The following is a 24,396-nucleotide window of genomic DNA, read 5'->3' as shown; positions in this document are numbered from 1 at the left end:
TTACTAAGAAGAGTATCTGCAGAGTGATAATTTGATAATACATTTACTCTTAGAGCTTATAAACTTAAAAAAAGATCTTATAATAAACATCCTAGGCATAACTGACTAACTTATTGGTTGCTATGAAACACAAAAGAATTTTCAGTCAAGGCAGAGATGTGCATGTGGGTTTATATTAATGTATGCTATACCAAAATAAACAAATTGACATTTTGACCAGAGAAATGAGGGCGCTGGACAGAGATGATGAAGCTGATACAACTGCATCCAATTCTACCTTGAAATCATCAAAGAAGTGTGAAGTTATACAGTTTACATAAAAGTCAATAGGAGGTGTTTTCTTTCAAGCCTTTGATCCTGATGGTTCAAAGTGAATGGCATTTGCACACTTTGAAATTTAAGCCCACCTACGTAACCATAGCCAAGCAGAAATCAAGTTTTCGTAATACAAAATACAAAACATTTCCTGTTCACAAGGCTATGAACAGAAATATAAGCACATAGAGTCAATAAAATATAAAACCCCATCAGCTCTGCTGATCTACAGGAGTTTACACTGAAAGAAAAAACTTCTGCTTGACGGGATTCTAGACGCCAAACTGAAAATTACATGTCACATCTCTATCAGCTCTGGTTTAATCATGTTCTGTGATTACAATTCACAGGAACAGACTTTTTTTTCTGAAATATTTATATTGACATCTGAACCATCACTGTGATCTCTGCTGTTTCTACTTCCTTCTTTGGCAATAATTCCTTGAAAGAAAGACCAGCATGCCTTAATGTAAAACCATATTCCACGTACAAGTAAGTAGCCTGCTGCTACTGTGCTAGAAACAACAAACACACAGAATCCCATATTTTATAAGCATTGCTTTTTTGTTGTTGTTGTTGTTAAATCTGCTCTTCAAAAGAGTCACACAACCTGGGAGACAATGGCAGTCAACATTTCTAGCTTTACCCAGCATAGCACCCACAGACCAAAATCACAGAAAGTATGAGTCAGCCAGCATCCCATGGAGAAATTCCCATCAGCAGCTGGACACCATGTTAGACATCCACACCTCATTCTTTGTGTGCTGAAAATGGGACAAATCTTCTCAAATCAAAGAATCTGAAGGTTCATGTAAAAAGAGATTTTTGGTTTTCAGTTTGTAGGGCACTCTGTGTCTTTTTATTTTCTAGATCAATGTTCTCTGAAGAGTTTGGCAGGAGCAGCACCATTCCTGTCAATGCTGACTCCTGGCTTGACCCACGGGTTGCATGTCATTAAGGGCTGGGTCCAGGAGGCTAAGAAGAACTGGGCTGGAGAGAGGACATGGGTTGACAGCATTGTCTCAGTGTTGCCTACTGGTGTTCTAAAAGGACCCAGCATGGGCTTCAAAGGCTGTGAGATTGTCAGTGTCCCACATGTGATGTCAAGACCTCACTTTACCTATATTTTACCACCATATGCTGAATTGTCTCTAGCTCAGGAGTCCAGGACAGGAGAAACCCCAGATCATTCAAGGTTGCAATCACTGGACAACACCAACATCACTTCAACTGATTGGATTTAGCAAATCAATACAAACATAATTCAGTGCCTTTCAAGACAAAGAATATAGATTTCATCTTCTTTGTGTAGTTTTCAGGTATATAACAATTGTCACACTTTATAACTGTAGGAAAGACAGACAGCTGTTGGCAGTGCTGCAGTATCACTAGATACCACCAATGCCCGTTTGAAAACCTGGAGATGAATTCCCATCAGAACTCCCAACTGCACAATGAATCAATAGTTCCTCCAAGTTTCACTGCCCTTGAACAGTTCCACCTCAACCAAGCCTGCACAAACACTGGAAAACCTGTTACACTTATTAATGCCTCTTAACGATGAAGATGCTCTAGAGTGGTCCTTAGCTCCAAAAGTGCTCTGTGTAAGAGGACTTCATTATATCCTCATTTCCATCCACCATGCAACTTTGACCGACTGTGATCTTACCTCAAGCTGAGACCAGCCATCAAAATGACCACGAAATCATTCAAGTAATCAGCCCAAATTTTCCTAACCAGGCTCTTCCACCACGCTCTTCCAGGCTAATAAAGCATTCTGACCGAGCTCAGGACACCACTCTCCCAAAGTGGTTCCTCTGTTCCGCAGCTGTCCACTCCCCCACACCTGGGACTGATTCTCTCCAGGGAACACCTGTCCCCTCTTCCTGCTACGCACGCTTTCCTGAAAGCCACGAGTTGGCGCCCAAACCCACTGGACTTGAGCCCTGAGAGCCCAGGACTTACGTTGTTCATGTACTCGCTGAGCAGGTCCTGGAGCGCCTGCCGGACGGCGTTGCACTCGGCCACGATCCTCTCGCGCCGGTCATCGCGTGTGCAGGACGAGTCGGCCATGAGCGCCGCGCCGCTGATGATGCTCTCTAGCCTCTCCTCGAGCGACGGCCGGAACCTGGCCTCGCTGAAGGTCATGGGGTCCAGGATTATCTTATTCTGAAATCAGCACCATGAAACAATTAGGGGAGAAGACACAACTGCCTTTGCACCCTGTTTGCTGAACCAGAAATATCTGCGGACAGAGCAAGACTCTCCATGAGAGGCAGCTGGTTGCTTAGACAAATACCAAAGTGGCCTTGCCCAAGTAGCAATCGTCCCTAAGATACTTTCCCCTGTATCTAATCTTCAGGGAGAAAACAGCACATCTTGTTTCAATGATGTGTTCTTGGAAAAGGCTGCATCAACCAGAGTTTTCTAATGAGATTGTGACAGTGGCTTTGTTTCTTTGTTATTTTACTTATTTACTTTTTTTTTCTTTTTACATTTGTAGCCTTCAAGGAAAGCACATTTCAGGGTAACACTTTGAAGGATTATGAGAAGATTTTAGAGCAAGAGTATGATGTGTAATCAACAACTTAAAGATCCTTTAGTGACTAGTGTACATATTACATCTATTTCATGAGAAGCAAAGAGTCCCATGGTAGGATGCCTTTTGAAACCTTGGCAAATAGCATACGCCAGAAATATACTTTATAGGTTACTTCCCACTGGAAACTATTATTTTGTATATATAAAAAAAAAAGAATAAAAAAACCCAACTAGTGTTCTAAAAAAGGATTCACTGTGTGTGTGTGTGTGTGTGTGTGTGAGAGAGAGAGAGAGAGAAAGAGAGAGAGAGAGAGAGTGTGGTGTGTGAGAGAGAGAGATTTGTTAAAATTAACTGACAGTATCATGATAAAAATACTAGCATGGTCTGAAGGAGCCTAGATAAGGGGAAAAATAACAATGTTTCCTTAAAGGAAGGTGCTGCAGAGAACTTAAGCTTCACTTAGCCCCTGCTAAATCTGAGGAGCCTGGAAACATGCAGGTGAGGATGTCCAGAGGTGGGAGGATATCCAGCTACAGAAATAGGCATCCAGATTTCAAGAGATTAACCAGCCTCTCTGGGGACCTGAAGATCATCAGGGTTATCTGGACACAAGACAGTGACTGGCATACTAATAATGTCAAAAGAACAAGAAGACCAAATAAGACCCAATTAATACCAATTCCTAGGGTGTGAAGGATGAGAATCAGAAAATGAAAATAGGAGCAGAACCTGGAGAATATTATCCCCAGCAAGTAAAGGGAGTGGAAAAACATGAATTGTGTGATAATCGCATGAAGGCAAAGCTGACTTTAATCAATGGCTGGTTTCCAGTGGGGACCCCTTTTCTTCTCAAAACAAGGAAGATCATTCCAACAATACTAACTAGAGTGGAAAGACTAACTGCTTAGTTATTACAAAATCAGTCTCACTACAGGCTCTGGCAAAGTTTGCCCTAACCCTCCAAAGCATCCTAAGGTAGTTCCTGAAAGCTGTGCTCCAAGCATCAGTGGCTCTGACTTGGATTCTCCTATTATAACACACACATCTCCATAGCAGGGAGCCTGTCAACACAAGGGCTATGAGGTACCAACGAATGAATGCAAGCAGGTGGCGCCTTAGAAAGAAAGAACCATCCACTGAACACACACCAGAAAGAACACCCACTAAACACACACACTAGAATCTTGGATTTCCTAGGAAATTACTCATTGGTCAAAGCTCCCTCTTCAGTTTAGAGGGCAAATGCATGAGGTCATACCAACAGAAGATGAAGCTTTTCTGTGGCAGGTGTTGGCATAAAGACCAGCCTCACATTCTTGCTTAGACCTTAGAAAGATAATAATTTGTTACTTCACTCAGAACAGTATGACTCAGATTCTGTTCCTTGTATACTAGCAACTCTCTAAACAGTGTCAAAAAATCATGAAGAGGCCTCAGTACAGGGGATGGCTTTGCCGCATGTATCATTAGAGGGAACACTCACAAAGGCAGACTGAGAGGGGAACATTGGCTTTCCTGCCACACTGGCTGTTTGTACCAGAGCTGGGGATCCCTTTGAATTCTCTTTCTCTCTTTCCACTGCTGTTGGTTGATGCATCTATGATAATCTTATCATGTGACATACGTTAGACTAATAGTCTAATTAAAGAAACACCTGATCAAAATAGAATTAGACTATTTTTCTTTATAAAGCTTAGAGATTTTCAAAGAAATCTTTTACAGGGAACTCAGATTCACATAAAACATAATGAGAATCATTCGTTCTGCTTTGAGGTTTTAGAAGACTCTTCAGAATCATATATTGGGTCTAGTGTAGATTTTTTTATTATACATTGTACTAAAAATATAAAAAAGTGCCAATTTGATGGAAATATACCGAAGTAAATTTAAACTCTTCAATAAGGGCAGTTGTAAAACAGTTTCTTTGCAGAACAGAGGAAAATGTACTACTGTCATTAGAACATTACTTCCTAAATTATTTTCCACGGAACACTGAGCTTAGAGATGTAATGTTTTGATGAAAAAATAAGTTTCCCTGGCCAATATGTTTTGGAATACTGCAGGGCCCAGAGCAAATTACCACATGAAATGCTTTAGGGGAGTTCTGCCTTAAAGGAGTCAGTTTACAGTAACATTCCTCAAACCTATTGAGCAAAGAGAGGGTTCCCTTTAAAATGCATGCATTACCTTTGAGAACCCAAGAACACACATTAGGAACTGTGGCAATGTCAGCTCAGTGCTCTTCCCACCTGCCATGGCCCTAGGCTGTCATGAAAGTGAATGCACTGAAACAATGAGCGTGAAAAACTCTGCATAAAAGTTACACTGTTCATCACATTTCTAATGGAATTATTCGTTATTTATAGATTATAGGGGGAAAAACTCTTTAAAAATCTCCCTGGGGAAAAAAAAAAAAAAAGAAAAAAAATCTCCCTGGGAAAGAAACAATAAATTTACAATATTCTCATCCCTCTCTGTATTGGAGATGGGACGCACTGCAATGATGGATGTGAAAAGCTGGCAGGGAGAAGCCCCTCGGGACAGAAAAGGCATAAAGGTAAAGGGCAGTGCACAAACATCTGAGTGTGTCTCGGTGCTTGTGTGTGTGTAGGGTAAGCACTGTCTATGTGTGCTTAGGTTGTGTGTAATGGGTGGAGGGGGATGAGTGTGTGGTATACGGGAGGGGGTATGGGTTTTTTGTGTGTATGTGGGTGTGAGTGTGTGTTCAGAAAACGGGCCAGATCTCAAACCAGCTTTAAAAAATAAGAAAACACACAGACACACAGACACACACAGACACACACACACATAGCCAAATGAAGCCAAGGGCTCGAGGGCTAGAAGATAGACTATTTACTAGAGTTGCTCAAGGGTTAAAGAAAAAACAAACTCCTGCAACCAAGTCCTGACCAAGAAATACAGAGTATGATGTCAAAGCAGAGAAAAAGAGAGAGAGAGATTTTTGCTTCTGCACTATTTGGGAGTGACTTAAACACCTAGGCAAGAGTCTTTGCTAGTACGCTTCAGGGTCATTTTGGACCAGCAAACAGCCTCTTTCCTGCATCAGTGAGCCTGTCCTCACCTCTCTGTGCGGCTGCCCTCTACTGGCAGGAAGGGGCGAAGCAGCATCCCGGATCAAAACTCTCCTCCCTGGTCACAGAGGGAGCATGTTAAGTGGGTAACAAGCCAGCACCAGAGAAAGGGCATGGCCAAGGGTTCTTGTCTCCCCCTTTAGACAAAGGTGTGCTCCTGACAGAGGATTTCATGCTGTTTCCTACTATTTGACGTATTTTAATCCCCTCAGATTTTACATTTTAAATATGTAAGTCTCTTGTTCGTATTCTTAAAACTCATTTAATCTTTTTATCCATTTGATCTTTCGGTTCCACCTTATATTGTCATTTTACCTCATTTTAAAATTGCAGGCCTGCATTTCTTACCTTATCTGTTTCTTTTTAAAATGAGACTTTAATTTCTTTTTATCTCGCCTATTTTCATTCTGTTTATTTGACTTGCATAACATTGTGTTCTGCGATTTTTACTTATCGTACTCTCTAACAGCCTTAATTTTACAAAATGATGTTTCATTTTTACATTTTAAGGAGTGGCAGTTGGAAAGCATGGCCGGAAAGACGGTAGCCACAATAATTCATCCCCAAGCATAGGAGACTGGAAATCTAATCTTCCAACAAGCCAGCGCTTAATGGTCTCTTCTAGTCCTACATAATTGATCTCCCATTACTTCCAATGTAGAACTCGATAAAAATTTTAATTTGAAATAATTCAGGATCCATATAGTTCAAAACTACTTCCTAGAATAATACATTTACCTTCCTCACTGCACATGCAATTGTTAGAAGAGCCCCACTTTTAAATCACAGCTACCATCCATTCTCTCTACAAGGAGTTTTGTGATCTAAATTTCAGTACCATCATGGAACACTGAGTCATGTTTGATGCAGGTTGATACAGAAGGAGGCAGAAAAGAGACCTCTGCAAAGCAAGAGGCTGAATACATTACAGATGGTTTGAGAGGTCTATAATTCTGTGCCCTTAGTATTACCTTCTGCATGTTATTGAAGAGAAAAATGCCAGGATGATGACATGGTCATTCAGTTAGTCATCCACCAGGACTGAACATAGGTCTGTTGACTTTAAGCAGTGTTGCTCTATCAGACTGCCCGCATTCAGTTAAAATGAGCTTAATTAATCCCAATTAGAAAATGTATTTCATAGTTAAGCTATGAAACTCTCCTAAACTAAATATAATGACCTAAGTATCATCTCTCATACTGTTTTGTGTCATCTCAGTTACCTTGCCCTTCCAAGAAATAAATGTGTACAGCCTTTCATTCAAAAATGGGTGCCAGCTGCTGTGGGCGTCTGAGGGCACAGATGGACTCTATCTCAGGGCATGGACTCTTTATCATAAGAGGTTTACAGTCTAGTCATATAAAACTAAAGACAGATACTACCAATTCTAATTTGGAAAACATAGCAATGATGTTAAGGAATGGTTGAGTTTTGGCAATTTGGGAGGTAGGAAATGTTTCTGGAGATTATTCCTCAGCTGAGACCTAAAGAGTGACAAGTAGTTGACCAAGCAAAGTCAGGCGCAGGAAGAGTTCATGCAGACAAAGTAGAAATTGGGAACAAATCCATGGAAGTGAAGGATATCATGGTATATGAAGACTACTACAAGAGGTTTATTGAAGCTGAGGTGTAAAGTCTGGTGTCATCAACTCGCCTTGAAGAGAAACTTCTCTGTGAGCGCAGTTAAGGGACTCCTTCAATCTGCCACACTTAGAGATCCACCACAGTTCCATTAGAAGCCACACTTGACCCCAGGCAGCCCTTGTCAATTGCTGAACACAATAAGGCCACTCTTGTACCATGGAGACCTGCCCAACAGGCAACTTCTGCTCCTACTCTGGATTTCCCACAGGACTGAGATTTTCTCAGAACTGTGCTGAGGCTCTTCCTATAAAACTCTTTTCTTCCTTGCACAGGTGTTTGACCTGCAATGCAGTCAAAACTCTGCTGATTCTGCTGGTCCTCTCCTACTTTATCCTTCAGAGGAATTCCTCCTTACATATTTAATCCCACAGACCTTGGCATTTGCTCCTCCAAGGACATGAATGGACCCAAACAGGAATAAGAGACAGAGTTGGTGGAGAAAGCACAGCCACATCCTGAGAGACTTCTATTCCATGTTAACAAGCTTCCACTTTGTGAACATTGCTTCAGACAATGAAGAGCTATCAAGAGTTTAAAACATAGGAGTCGTATAATTCTGTTTGGTTTTAGAAAGTTTCCTCTGGCAGTTAGGGAAGTTAGCTTTGGCAGGACTAAAAGTAGAAGACTTGAAGACCAATTGCCATCCCTCCAGAACCCGAAAAAAAAATGGGGAGACTACAAGATCATGTTTGCGTAGGTAAAGTAAAGAGTACATACTGTGGGACACATTTAGAATGTCAATCTGCAAAATTTGGAGATACACATCCTTTGAGAATAAAGAAGTTGTCATCAAAGATAAAACCTAAATTTAGAGCATGAGCAACAGGCACAATGCAAGAGTCCACAAGCTCTATCCTGGGTGTCAGCCTCCTATTTTATAAATAGAGTTTTAGCAGAACACCATCAGGCCCGCTCATTTACATACTGGTCATTTTCATACTACAGTGGCAGAGCTGAAAAGTTTGGACAGAGACGGTGTGGGCCACAAAGCTTGCAATATTTACAGTTGTCACTTTAAGAAAACATTTGCTGGAGCGCCTAGGTGGCTCAGTTGTTAAGCATCTGCCTTCGGCTCAGGTCTTGATCCCAGTGTCCTGGGATCGAGCCCTGTATTGGGCTCCCTGCTTAGTGGGGAGCCTGCTTCTCTCTTTCCAGCTCCCCCACTTATGTTCGCTCTCTATCTCTCTCTGCCATAAATCAATAAATAAAGTCTTTTAAAAAAATCTTAAAAAAAAAAAAGAAAAAAAGGAAACATTTGCTGACTTGAAACAAGCTTAAGGTGACTATGATGCATGTAAGTAGAAAAGTCTGGTGGAAGTTGATTATAACTGCATGAAAATGGGCCATCTATAAAGATGCAGGATCATCACAATAAAGGCAGGAGTGGAAGCCATGAGATGGATATGAATTCCCAAGGGAAAGTAACAGAATGAAGAGTGAGTCCAACATTGGGAGGTCACAAATGATCTAATAAAGATGGTCAGAGATCGAAGTAGATCCTGGAGACTGCAGGACCATAGCTGACAAGGAAGAACCCTAGGGAACTCTACAAAGAGTAAATAAGATCAAGACTGAGACTGTCCATTAAGTTTGGAAGCTAAGGAGTTAGTGGTGATAAATCATGCTTATGTGTCTAGGTATATCTGTATGTACTCTATTTATTTACAAATACCTTAATCCAAAAGCCACATCAGACTCAATGTAAATAGAAGTAATCTAATGTCGAAACCAAAAAATTCTCAAATTCATAAAAATATTTAATATATTTTTTAAAGATTCATTTATTCATTTGAGAGAAACAATTATGAGTGGTAGGAGGGGTGGAAGGAGGGGAGAATCTTAAGCAAACTCCACAATTAGCTCAGAACTCAATGTGCGGCTTGATCACATGACCCTGAGATCATGATCTGAGCTGAAACTAAGAGTCCAATGTTTAACCAAGGGAGCCACTCAGGTGTCCCTTAAATTATTTAACTGAGCTGAAACTAAGAGTCTGATGTTTAACCAAGTGAGCCACTCAGGTGTTCCTTAAATTATTTAGTATTATTCTGAAGTTTCTAGAAAACACAACTAGAAAAGAGAAAGAACTAAATGGTATGAAAAGTAGAAAGAAGATACAATCATTTTTGGAGATGTTATACCTATTAATTTGGAAAAATGACAATCTACCAAAAAATTACTACAAAACTTTTTTCATGAAGTTACTTGTATCAATATGCAAAATTAATTGCCTTCATATATATAAGGAATATCCAATTGGAAGACCAAATTTACAATAACAAGAACTGCAAAACAAAACACAGGAAAAAAAATTTAGATGTCAATTAGATGAAGCAAGAACTCATCAGAGTGATGAGTAATTGCCTATGCACACACTCAGAGCAAAGTACAAAGCTGGAAGTGGAACACATGCCTTCAGCTCCAGAGTCCAGGATCTAGCCACTATGCTACCTCTTTTCCTTTATGTATCTGAGGGCATGTGTGATGCTCATTAGCATGAGGAAACTAATGGACCAGCCACTTCTCCATCTTAGATACTAAATGGTAGTATGTGATTATTTAATACACTTAAGGAGGTATGGAAAATAGTGAACAATTACTAGGATTAAAGTTCTAAAATGTTACTTTAGCCCACTCTTAATTTCTCATCTATTTCAAACTGGTCTGCAGGTATTCTAAAACACTTTTTCTACCAAGAGGGAAAACATAAATATATCTTAGTTTTTCTTTAGCTAGGAATTAACTATCTTAAAACTGAATTTGTATCTAATGCACTCAAAGCAGTAACTGAGCAGGAATGGCAAATCAGATATAATTTGGAACATTAAAGTCAAAACGTTTAAGTACAGCTATGCCAGTAGAAAGGCTCTAGCATACATCTAACACTAAAGGAGTTATTTATACCCACATATTAAGTCCCCAGGATTCTTAATGCACAGATGAGGAAGGTAAAGCTTTTTATTTTATTTTATTTTTTATTTAGTAACTAAGAAACTTTTTGTTAAAGAGAGGGAAAAAATTTTATTATCTTTGGATTTTCTGTCTTTCAATGTGAAACTCTTTAGAGAATTAGTCATCTCAAATGTATGCAGAATTTTCAAGATGCTAAAAAAAGACAACAAAGAGAGACAGGAGCAAGATGGTGGAGGAGTAGAAGACCAAAATATCATCGGGACCCAGGAGTTCAGTAGATAGTTACCAAACCATCCTGAACACCTGTAAACTCAACAGGAGATCAAAGAGATATATACGGTGGGCATGGCGCCGATCTGGAGGGCTTGAGGAGGAGGAAGGCATTCCTAAGGCCCTGGGGAAACCTCGGCCATCCAGGATAGGCGACTTCATTATTTACTGTGAAAACTTTCAAAGATGGAATCCATATTATTGGTTTTTCCTTTTGCTTCAGGCTGTAATATAACTCAGCACTGTTAATGAATCTCTACTTAAAATTTCAGTATTTTGTTCATGGGTGTTCTTTTGTTCACATTAATTGTGCTTTTTAAAAAAATACTTCATTAAAGTATTTATCTTGGTTTAAAAAAAAAAAAGAACAGCAATTTTAGGAACAAAAAAGCCACCACTTTCTGGAAGGTAGGATGTGCAGAGAAGTGAATGTGAAGCAATGGGAAGATAGACTGTGTGGGGAGGGGCCAGCTCTCAGAAGGTGAGAGCAGTGGAGCACAAAATCGTGACTTTTATAAGTCTGCTCTACTGAGGGACATCATGCCAGAGGCTAAGCGGGGGATGGAGCCCTTGTGGGGACAGTATGGTCTCAGGCCCCACACAGATACAAAAAGACTAGGGGTGTCTGAGTGTGGCAGAGTGGCCAGGTATCGGACTGGGGAAGCTGGATACAGAGATGGAACCAAGGAGTGGGCTCTCAGCTTGGGGGTTACTTTAAACCATGATCCAGGGCACAGTTGGGCCACTTCTCTTTGAGCAGGAACCCCACAAGTGGCAGATCTGGAGACACCTCCTCCTTCCTCCTTCGGGAGAAGTGGCATGGAAGCACACTGCAGGAATCTGCTGGGTTTGGAGACTCCAGGTGGGGCTGTGTACCAGAGACAGAAAAACTCGGTCACATGCCAGGTGAGCACAGAGTGTGGTCGGAGACCAGGGAGACAGGCGGGATTGACTGCTTTTCTCTGAGGGTGCACTGAGGAGTGGGGCCCTGAGCTTGTGGCTTCTCTGGGCCAGAGATTGGGAGGCTGCCATTTTCATTCCCACCCTCCAAGGCTGTACAGAAAGTATTTAGGGAAAAAAAAAGCTACAGAGAGTGAATCCGAGCAGATTGCTTAGCCTGGACCCTGACAAGTGCCATGCAATTCCGCCTCAGGCAAAGTCATTTGAGAATCACTGAAATAGGCCCCTCCCCAAGAAGATCAGCAAGAATATCTAGCCAAGACCAAGTCTGCCAATCAATGAGAACTGTGGAACTCCAGAGCTAGGCGGAAGCAACACATAGAATTCATGGCTTTTTTTTTCCTTATAATCTTTTTAGTCTTTCAAAGTTAAATTTTTAAAATTTTATTTCTTTCTATTTTTTTAAATTTATTTATTTGACAGAGAGAGAGATCACAAGTAGACAGAGAGGCAGGCAGAGAGAGAGGAGGGAAGCAGGCTTCCTGCTGAGCAGAGAGCCCGATGTGGGGCTCGATCCCAGGACCCTGGGATCATGACCTGAGCTGAAGGCAGAGGCTTTAACCTGCTGAGCCACCCAGGTGCCCCTCTTTCTATTTTTTTTTTAAATCTTTCCACTTTCCTACTTTCATGTTTTTAACTATTTTATCAATACCTTTTTAAAAATCTTTCTAAATTTTAATTGTTATAGTCATATTTTATCCCTTCATTGTATCTAACCTTATTATTTGTATAGATATAGGATTTTTTTTTCTTTAAAATTTTGGGATACAATTTCTTCTAATAGATCAAAATATACCCTTAATCTAGTGCATGGCTTTGTTCTGGTCTCCATCCTGATCACATTCTTTCCTCTCTTTTCAACGAATTCTTTTCTTATCAATTCCTTCTTTAGAATCCTTCTTAATTTTCATATTTACATTCATATTCCATCCCTTCATTATGTTTACCTTATTTTTATATATATATAAGTTTTTTTCTTTAAAATTATGGGAGGTTATCGCTTCTTGGCCTTTTGGCTAAGATGAAGTGTAAAATTATGGGAGGTAGTTTCTTCTAACAGAGCAAAATAAACCCAAAATCAAGTGTGTGGCTCTGTTCTAGTCACCTATCTCATATATATATATATTTCCCCCCCCCCCTCTTTTTCCTTTCTTCTCCCCTTGGTGTTTCAGATCTCTTCTGATTTGGTTAGTGTATATTTTTCTGGTGTCATTGCTACTCTTTTAGTATTTCTTCTCTAATTCATCTATTCTTATCTGGATAAAATGACAAGGCAGAAAAACTCACCACAAAAAAAAAAAAAAAAAAAGAGGCAGTACCAGTGGCTAGGGACTTAATCAACATGAATATTAGTAATATGTCAGAACTAGAGTTCAGAATGACGATTCTCAAGGTGCTAGCTGGGCTTAGAAAAGCCATGGAAGATATTAGACAAACCCTTTCTGGAGAAATAAAAGAACTAAAATCTAACCAAGTTGAAATCAAAAAAGTTATTAATGAGGTACAATAAAAAATGGAGGCTCTTACTGCTAGGAAAAATGAGGCAGAAGAGAGAATTAGTGATATAGAAGATGAAATGATAAAGAAGCTGAGCAAAAGAGAGACAAACAACTACAGGATCATGAGGGGAGAATCGAAAGATAAGTGATACCATAAGATGAAACAATGTTAGAAGAGTTGGGATCCCAGAAAAACAAGAAAGAAAGAGAGGGGAGAAGGTATATTGGAGCAAATTATAGCAGAGAATTTCCCCAATGGCAAAGGGAACAAGCATCAAAATCTAGGAGGCACAGAGAATCCCCCTCAAAATCAATAAAAATAAGTCCACACCCCATCATCTAATAGTAAAACTTAGAAGTCTCAGTGACAAAGAGAAAATCCTGAAAGCAGCTTGGGACAAGAGGTCTGTAACATACAATGGTAGAAATATTAGATTGGGAGGAGACCTATGCACAGACACCTGGCAGGGCAGAAAAGACTGGCATGGTATATTCAGAGCACTAAATGAGAAAATTATGGGTCCAAGAATACTATATCCAGGCAGGCTGTCATTGAAAATAGTAGAGATAAAAAGCTTCCAAGACAAACAAAAATTAAAAGAATTTACAAACACCAAACCAGCCCTAAAGGAAATGTTGAAAGGGGTCCTCTAAGCAAAGAAAGAGCCTAAAAGTAAAAGACCAGAAAGGAACAGAGACAATATCCAGTAACAGTCAACTTATAGGCAATACAATAGCGCTAAATTCCTATCTTTCAATAGTTACTCTGAAAGTAAATGCTAAATGCCCCAATCAAAAGACACAGGGTATCAAAATGAACAAAAAAAAAACAAGACCCATCGATATGCTATCTACAGGAAATTCGTTTTAGACTCAAAGACACCTCCAGATTTAAAGTAAGGGGGTGGAAAACATTTACCATGCTAATGCACATGAGAAGAAAGCTGGGGTGGCAATCTTTACATGAGATAAATTAGATTTTAAGCCAAAACTATAAGAGATAAGGAGGGACAACATATCATACTTAAAAGTTCTGTATAATAAGAAGATCTTGCAATTTTATTTTTTTAAAGATTTTATTTATTTATTTGACAGAGGGAGATCACAAGTAGGCAGAGAGGCAGGCAGAGAGAGAGGGAGGAGGAAGCAGGCTCCCTGCCGAGCAGAGAGCCCGATACGGGGCTGGATCCCAGGACCCTGAGATCATGACCTCATGAGCCGAAGGCAGAGGTTTTAACCCACTGAGCCACCCAGGCACCCCAGATCTTGCAATTTTAAATATCTATGCCCCTAACATAGGAGCAGGCAATTATATAAATCAATTAATAATAAAATCAAAGATACACATCAACAACAATAATAGTAGGGGACTTTAATGCCCCCCTCACTGAAACAGACAGATCACCCAAGCAAAAGATCAACAAGGAAATAAAGGCCTTAAATGACACATTGGACCAGATGGACATCACAGATATATTCAGAACAATACATCCCAAAGCAACAGAATTCACATTCTTCTCTAGTGTACCTGGAACATTCTCCAGAAGAGATCACATCCTGGGTCACAAATCAGGTCTCAACTGGTACCCAAGGATTGGGATCATTCCCTGCATATTTTCAGACCACAATGCTCTGAAACTAGAACTCAACTACAAGAGGAAAGTTGGAAAGAACTCAAATATATGGAGGCTAAAGAGCATCCTACTAAGGAAATTAAAGAAGAACTTTAAAAATTCATGGAAACAAATGATAATGAAAACACAAGTGTTCAACATTTTTGGGACACAGCAAAGACGGTCCTGAGAGGAATGTACGTAGCAATATAAGCCTTTCTCAAGAAATAAGAAAGGTCTCAAATACACAACCTAACCCTACACCTAAAGGAGGTGGAGAAAGAACAGCAAAGAAAGCCTAAACCCTGCAGGAGAAGAGAAAAAATCAAGATCAGAGCAGAAATCAATGAAATAGAAACCAAAGGAACAGTAGAACAGATCAACAAAACTAGAAGCTGGTTCTTTGAAAGAGTTAATAAGATTGATAAACCCCTGGCCAGACTTCTAAAAAAGAAAAGAGAAAGGACCCAAATAAATAAAATCATGAATGAAAGAGGAGAGATCACAACCAACACCAAAGACAATACAACAATTATAAGAACATATTATGAGCAACTATACTCCAGCAAATTCAACAATCTGGAAAAAATGGATGCATTCCTAGAGATGTATAAACTACCAAAACTGAACCAGGAAGAAATAGAAAACCTGAACAGACCCATAACCAGTAGGGACATTGAAGCAGTTATCAAAAATCTCCCAACAAACAAGAGCAGAGGGCCAGATGGCCTCCCAGGAGAATTCCAACAAACATTTAAAGATGAATTAATACCTATTCTCCTGAAACTGTTCCAAGAAAGAAAGAAAGAAAGAGAAAAAAAGAAGGAAATGAAAGGAAAACTTCCAAACTCATTTTATGAGGCCAGCATTACCTTGATCCCCAAACCAGACAAAGACCCCACCAAAAAGAGAATTACAGATCAGTATCCTTGATGAACACAGATGCAAAATTCTCATCAAAATATTACCAATAGGATCCAACATACGTTAAAAGGATTATTCACTACAACCAAGTGGGATTTATTCCTGGGCTGCAAGGTTGGTTCAACATCCGCAAATCAATCAATGTGATAAAACACATTAATAAAAGAAAGAACAAGAACCATATGATAGTCTCAACAGATGCTAAAAAAGCATTTGACAAAGTACAGCATCCTTTCTTGATCAAAACTCTTCACAGTGTAGGCATTGAGAGTACATACCTCAATGTCATCAAAGCCATCTATGAAAAATCCACAGTGAATATCATTTTCAATGAGGAAAAATTGAGAGCTTTTCCCCTAAGGTCAGGAACATGGCAGGGCTGTCCACTATAAACAATGCTATTCAACATAGTACTAGAACTCCTAGCCTCAGCAATCCAACAACAAAAAGAAATAAAAGGCACCCGAATTGGCAAAGAAGTAGTCAAACTCTCACTCTTTGCAGATGATATGATACTTTATGTGGAAAACCCAAGGACTCCACTCCAAAGCTGCTAGAACTTGTACAGGAATTCAGTAAAGTGTCAGGATATAAAACCAATGCACAGAAATCAGTTGCATTTCTATACACCAACAGCAAGACAAAAGAAAGAGAAATTAAGGAGTCAATCCCATTTATAATTGCACCCAAAACCATAAGATACCTAGGAATAAACCTAACCAAAGAGGCAAAGAATCTGTACTCAGAAATCTATAAAGTACTCATGAAAGAAATTGAGGAAGATACAAAGAAATGGAAAAACATTCCATGTTCATAGATTGGAAGAACAAATACTGTGAAAATGTCTATGCTACCTAAAGCAATCTATATATTTAGTGCAGTCCCTATCAAAATACCATCAGTGTTTTTCAAAGAAATGGAACAAATAATCCTAAAATGTATATGGAAACAGAAAAGACCCCAAATAGCCAGAGAAATGTCGAAAAAGAAAACCAAAGTTGGTGGCATCACAATTCCAGACTTTAAGCTCTATTACAAAGCTGTCATCATCAAGACAGTATTGTACAAAAACAGACACATAGATCAATGGAACAGAATAGAGAGCCCAGAAATGAACCCTCAACTCTGTGGTCAACTAATCATCAACAAAGCAGGAAACAATGTCCAATGGAAAAAAGACAGTCTCTTCAACAAATGGCGTTGGGAAATTTGGACAGCCAGATGCAGAAAAATGAAACTGGACCATTTCCTTACACCACCCACAAAAATAGACTCAAAATGGATGAAAGACCTCAATATGAGACAAGATTCCATCAAAATCCTTGAGGAGAACACAGGCAGCAACCTCTTCAACCTCAGCCACAGCAACTTCTTCCTAGAAACATCGCCAAGGGCAAGGAAACAAAAGCAAAAATGAATTTGGGGGACTTCATCAAGATCAAAAGCTTTTGCACAGCAAAGGAAACAGTCAACAAAACCAAAAGACAACTGACAGAATGGGGGAAGGTATTTGCAAACGACATATCAGATAAAGGGCTAGTATCCAAAATCTATAAAGAACTTCTCAAACTCAACACCCAAAGAACAAATAATCCAATCAAGAAATGGGCAGAAGACATGAACAGACACTTCCTCTAAGAAGACATCCAAATGGCCAACAAACACGTGAAAAAGTGGTCAACATCACTCACCATGAAGGAAATACAAATCAAAACGAGTGAGATACCACCTTACACAAGTCAGAATGTCTAAAATTAACAAGTAAGGAAATGACAGATATTGGTGAGGATGTGGAGAAAGAGGAACCCTCCTACAATGTTGGTGGGAATGCAAGCTGGTGAAACCACTCTGGAAAACAGTATGGGGGTTCCTTGAAAGTTGAAAATAGAGATACCCTACAACCCAACAATCACACTACTGGGTATTTACCTTAAAGATACAAATGTAGTGATCCGAAGGGGCATGTGCACCCAAATGTTTATAGCAGCAATATCCACAAAGCCAAACTATGGAAAGAATCTAGATGTCCATCAACAGATGAATGAATAAAGAGGATGTGCTACATATATACAATGGAATACTATGCAGCCATCAAAAGAAACAAAATCTTGCCTTTTGCAATGATGTGGATGGAACTAGAGGGTATTAAGCTGCGCAAAATAGGTCAATCAGAGAAAGACAATTATGATATGATCTCTCTGATGTGATGAATTTGAGAGGTAAAGTGGGGAGTCTTGGGGGGTAGGGAGGGAAAAAAATGAAACAAGAATGGATCAGGAGGGAGACAAACCATAAGAGACAATCTCAGGAAACAAACTGAGGGTTGCTGGGGTGTGGGGGGGTAGGGATAGGGTAGCTGGATTATGGACACTGGGGAGGGTATGTGTTATGGTGAGTGCTGTGTAATGAGTAAGCCTGATGATTCAGAGACCTGTACCCCTGGGGCAAATAATACATTATATATTAATTTAAAAAAAAAGGCAACAAAGAAAACAATGTTATAATATAAACTATGTACCAATTTAATAATTTGTTGTCCCAAATCTAATCTTATAAACATGGAAAAGGCAAGAAGCAAATGCTAGTGGTATAAGAAAGTCCTACGGCTTTCTTCATTGTGACAAGCCTGCAAGATAAATGTGTCCTGGGATTTTTACTATCTTCACGGTTCAAGATAGCAACTAAGAAAAATAATAACCTGTACTGTTCTACCTCGTAAACACTGGACCCTCACCAGCTGCTGTCCAACATCACTACACTGAATCAAACAAATAGGAAAAAAAGTCAACAGGTCTTTCTGCAGTCATTCACTTTCCTATTTGTAGGGTCTTTAAAAAAAATAATAAAATCTCAAGGAGGAAGGTAACATCAGCCAGACACATTCTTCTTAAGGAAAAAGTCATTAGGATATAGAATAATTAAAGCAGTGACAATCAGAAAACCAAGGGACAATGCATGTTTAAGTGAGATACTATTTCCTCCTTCAATTATTCTGAGATTTTGCCGGGAAAAGAGAACAATGTATAGATGACATCACTTCCTCTCCCCATACTTTCACCCTTACCTCCCTCTCCTATTTACCTCTGCATGTCTCAGTTGTTGGCTTGGTTTCCATGGCATATAGCTGGGTAGGTCACATTTCACTTCTACCACAGCCCTTCCTTCCTCCTTCCCCTCTTTTCCCCTGCTTCCCTCCTTTCCTCCCTTCCTTCCTCTTTCTCCCTAGAGTCCCTCTGTTTTTCTGTCACTTGAAGGAGTACCTGGCCATGCAGTCTGCTGGCAGCAGGCCTAAGGAAACCCAAGTTTTCATTTTGTCTAGAGCTTCATGCTGCCTATGCCTCTTAGAAATGGTCTAGATCACAGAAGGACGCAGAGAGCCCTACTGGGACCAAAGTGTGTTAACACAATTTTATTTCTATATGATTTTGAAGCTCTTGCACAATGAAAAGAAAAATAAGTGAGCAAATCCTGGCAACGCTTATTAACTATTTACTCCAGTGTTATTTAAACAATGTCTGTGATCCAGTTAAAGATATTTGACAAGTAACCCCTGAAGCAGTCTCTCCCAGTTGCCCATTAAAATGCCAACAGATGGAGGGGAAATAATGGAATTTTATAGCACTGAACCTTGCGAATGAAAACCATCTACAGACAATGAGGCATGATCATAATTCTGACTCTGAGCGCTTTAAATACTCCCTTTAAAGACTGAAGTCTAAGATAAAAGCATAAATCAAGACCAGTTTAATAAATTAACCAGGGTTTCTAAATCAAAAGCATGTTATTTGTTCAGTTTTGAACACTCATTCTCCCTGTAGTGTATCAATAATTAACAAAGGAACATTTTCATCTTTTTCATTCTGTGCCAGGCTCTCCCAATGAGAATCTTTCTATCTTTACATGAAAAGTTTCTCTTGGCCTAATTGAGGTAACATTTGGAGTAGAAACTATTAAGGATATGGAGTTTCAATCATCTATTTTTTATTAAGCTACAAGAAAGCCTCTAAGTTCCATTTTAGATTTGCCTTAATTTTGAAATTGCATAACACCTTATTGATTTCTTCTCAGGCATATACTTAAAAATAAACTAGTTATGCCTTTTTTCTACTTAAGATAGTATTTGCAATTAAACAGCTCAGTTTAATCGGAAATAAATGACGATGATAATTATGCAGCATTTCTTATTCTTACATATTTACAAACCCTTACATATTTAAGGGTTTGTTTTTGTTTTGTTTTGTTTTAAGAGACATCAAATCCTACACGAATTTCATTTGAGAGGAGAAACTATTTAGGAAGACAGAATTATTTACCAAAGTTAATGCATAAATAAACAGTGAGCAAGGAAGTCCAGCTCTGGGATGTTCCTACTGGATATTGCCACCCAGTGGAGGATGGTTCTGTTTTCCCTAATCCCATCACCTGTGGATGTTGCTGAGATGCTGTGGACATTTTATGAGCACAAGTTCTGACAAGAGTAGTAGTTTACAATTAATCACACTAAAACAGGGCAAAGGTAATCACTCTAAGCTTTACATTAATGACTGATTAGAAAGCAAGTACCCAAAAGGCACTTAAGCAAATCAGATCTTTAGAGCGTCAAAGAAAGAAAACATTTTAGTCTTGCTGAAATCCCTCTTTTCCCCTTGAACTCTCTACATTGTCAACCACCTTTTTAATTCAGTCTTCATCAATTTACCACTCACTTCTTAGTTGAGTCACCTATGCTTAACAAGCCCCTGTTTACTGTGGTTCTCCTTATACCCTTCTGATGGCTCCTTCTCTCATTTCTCCCCCTTCTTCGTCCTTGATCTACCCCAGTAGCTGGTAAATCTCAAGGTCTTGCTCCTTGTCCTCAGACAGCACAACTCCTCCCCTGCCTTAGCCATTGCCTGCTCATGAATTACATTACATTCTGACCCTCTCAAAGCCCAGCCCTTCACCTATAACCACAGCTGCACACTGAACTTTGCCATCCGGATGTCCATTACTTCAAGTGTAACATGCATAAGAACAAACACCTTCACATTCTCCAAAGCCTAAAACCCTCCTTTGTATGGAGGAAAAGCAAAAGCAAGAAGGAAACAGAAACTATAAGCTCACTCTAATCCAGTGCACTAATGAGAATGTAGACCAATGATTTTTTTACAAAATGAAGGGAATCTGCTCACACAGGGTACATGACTTGCTCAAGACCACACAGTCAACGACTTGAGTCTCTGACTCCAAAACTCGTGTACTTGCAGCCTCATTCTCCCAGGCACTTCTGTTGAAACACCAAGCATCAGGACAATCTACAGCCAGGTGTAAAATGGAACAGTGTTAGATGGTGTGGATTAGAATCCCAACTCCAACTCCTTCTGGCTGTAACTTTTAGCTGAGCCAGTTGCTTAAAGGATGAGTGTTTCCTCATTTGGTACATAGGGATACCACCAGTGCCAGTATCTATATTGTAGGTTGCTAATTAAATGATACATGTAAAAAGCTTAGAATAATATATAACACCTAGAAGTAATAAATATCAACAACTAAGTCATTTGAAATAGCTTTTAAAATGTAATAATTTATATTTCCATTGTCACTCCATCCTCTACCCCTTACTCAGGCCATAATCACGTCCCATTTATTCTACCATCAAGATTCTCTACTGATCGTTTTTCTTGTACAACTTACTTTTCCCGAACCAACCATTTTCAAAATTCCATTAAATCCTACTACCCGACTGGCCCCAGACCTTCGATGGCTCCCCAACTACCTATAATCACCAAACACTTGACAATTTATAGATGCTGCAAATCTTACCTGGTGTCTCTCCAGTTCTATTTCCATCTCCTCTTTTTAAAAATGTGCCAAAATCCCCAGTGTAACTAAGCAATAAGGTTGCTTTTTTCACCCAACCATCAGAACTGGTATATCATTTTCAGCAAATACAGCCTAAAGAAATACAAGCTCACAACCATCACTTCCTGTTCAAAGTCCCCAGGCTTCAAGATCCTCTGCAATCTGACACCAGTCTCTGCTTCTCTAATTTCACCTCCCAGGACTCCCCTCACAAACCTCTGGTTCCAGCCAAAGTGGTCTCCGACTGACATACTCCACCCCGAATGCTTCATGGGTCACCATAGTGTTAATTACTCTCTGTGAAATATTGTAGTACCTTCCTTCCTGATGCTTCTGTGAAGCTCTTGTTGACCCTACTCAGGGAAGACTATTTTCAAATCTGTGTACAAGGTTCTCTCTCTTAAGTCCCATTACTGAACTCCTTGTCACTTATCATCCAGCGTACCCCTATGACTCCTGTCTGACAAAATGACGTACGGGGCGGGGTGCGTGTATCATATAGTGGGGTGTGTGTGCATGTGTGTGTGTAAAAGAGAGAGACAGAACGAGCATGCACACACGAATTAGGATGCTTTCCTTACACTTTGGTATCTTTTGCATTCAGCTGAGTGCTTCACACATAAGTAGTTGATAAATACTTGATTAGCAGATTTAGGGTTCATAAACAAAAATGCCCTTTCTCCTACTTTAACAAAAGACATCTGGAGCACTGTAGGGCACAATAGTGAACATAGTATGTGCAGATGAATCCACGTGGGTGGCCCTTTAGTCACGTACGCATATGTTGGCTACACCGGTATCTGATGTGGCTCAGTGAGCTTGAGATTCAGAATTACTGGAATGGGACACATCACCTCTCATGATGACAAGTGCCTGTTCTGGTATCTGTGTGAGGTAGACTCACCAAGGCAGCCAAATCCTCTGGTTGGTAAATCACCACTGTAAAATCCTTGATCCTGATTCATCTAAAAAAGGAATGGTTTTGAATTTCCACAGATCATAAGCTACACCAACAAGCATTCATAATGTGTGCGTGTAAGTATGGAGTGTGTATGTGAAGAGGGTAGCATTATTACAAGCAGCGATGTCATAAATAAAAATCACACAAATCAAAGTCTCCCATGAAGGTCTGATTAAACTGGAGTCAGATAACAATGGCTTCTGTGTCAAATTAGGCCTGATATCCCTTTTTATATGCTTTAAAGCTAAGAACAGCTTTTACATTTTTAAGTAGTTGGAAAAAACCATGTGCCAACCAACATGTTACATTTCTATCTAAAATGATCCCCCTTGTTATACCTTTGAATATTAAAAAGATTAGCAACAAGGGAAAGAAATGAAGATATAACATGAAGCCAAGAATTCAGCAACTGAATAATTAGTTACTGGATTATCAAAGGTTGAATTTTTTAAGTTTAATAATAGGAGAAACAAACTTCTTATCCCAGAAATTAGTTACGTTATAGGTCTGTGGTTTGGAATGTTAAATTATCCATTTAAAGCAGAAAGTCAATTTATATTTCTCAGAAGCAATTATGACTTAATTGCTGTTATCAACCTAATAAATTACTAGGTGATTTCCACAAACTGGTTATACACTCAAATTTCATGTCTGATGAAAGAATGATTGTATCAATATTCTGCAAATATGAAAAGGAAATTGGTTCACTGGCCACAAGGGAAATGCATACACCTTGAGTGTAAACTCATCTATCTTTTTCTGTCTATCTTAAAGCAGGCAAATTAAAATGGGAAAGAAACAGTTTGTGTCTCACAGGAATAATGTGCAATATGTTAATTGCTTTTCAAGTAACGTAGCATGGCTTGAAAAATATTCTTTGTGTCTAATGAGAATGCCATGTTCTCTTGTGAACTCTGGATTTTGATGTACATCTGTGGCAACAATTTAAATTAAATAGATTCATTTCATAACACTATAAAACAGATACCTTATAAGGGTTAAAGCAACCAAGATAATGAATGCCCACTGGAACATAACAATGTTCATGAAGACCCAGAATATCTGTTGTAAAAATTATAACATATGGCAACAGTCCAGTGGGCTGAGAAAAAACTTTAAGTGGATAAATCATAGCCACCAAGAGCAAAACAGCAAGGATATGCATTTATGTATCCATTCAACTAACTTTTATTTCAGGTCCCTGTGCTCACCTGGGCTAACTGGTGCTGATGAGAATATAAAGGAGACATGGTCTCTAACCTCCTGATGCTCATATCTCAAGCCACAGAAACTAGACACATAGCAATATGCTTAATACTAATATACACAAAGTATAATAGTAACACACAAGTAATTGTGGTTTAGTTATTTGTAAAATTAAGGAAAGTTTCAAAAATAAACTACCTGGGTAAGGATGAGCATAAATATATTAGGTAAAAAAAAAAAAAAAAAAAAGGAAAAAAGTTCAGACAGAGAAATTGCCACAAAAGGCAACATGTGAGTTAAACAACAATTGTCTACCTGAAGAACAAACAATTATGTCAGACATAAAATGGAAGGCAAGGGAAGGGAGGATAGGAAATTAGAGAGGGATTCAGGAGCTGACTGAAGTGATTTGATGCCATGCGAAGAACTTTAAAGTTTATCCCAAAGATGGGATTTTGTTGGTAAATAATGCAGAATAGCTAATTTGGATTTTTGAAAAGCTAGACAGGCGGAGATGATGGAATAAAGGGTGAAGAAGTTGGGAGGGAGGCAGGACAACCAGTTAGGAAATTACTGCAATGATCCAGGCAAAACACATGGGCCTGAATAAACCCA

At 39.2% G+C, this 24,396-nt stretch overlaps 1 protein-coding gene across 5 annotated transcripts in view; it reads right to left on the bottom strand.

Moving 5' to 3' along the window:
- Positions 1–24,396, bottom strand: part of LOC111148019 (catenin alpha 2) — a 1,008,661-nt gene that overhangs the window by 734,329 nt on the left and 249,936 nt on the right. For 4 of the 5 annotated variants that reach the window (XM_022504362.1, XM_022504361.1, XM_022504358.1 and 1 more), the window contains exon 6: positions 2,281–2,484. In XM_022504362.1, coding sequence (XP_022360070.1) covers positions 2,281–2,484 — 204 coding nt within the window. Of the gene's footprint in view, positions 1–2,276; positions 2,485–24,396 lie in introns of all 5 variants that reach the window. The other variant, XM_022504359.1, reaches the window with a different exon arrangement.

This window comes from Enhydra lutris, unplaced genomic scaffold, assembly GCF_002288905.1.
Source record: "Enhydra lutris kenyoni isolate GAN:26980312 unplaced genomic scaffold, ASM228890v2 scaffoldscaffold18, whole genome shotgun sequence".
Lineage (NCBI taxonomy): Eukaryota > Metazoa > Chordata > Mammalia > Carnivora > Mustelidae > Enhydra > Enhydra lutris.
This window is presented reverse-complemented; position numbering and strand designations above follow the sequence as displayed.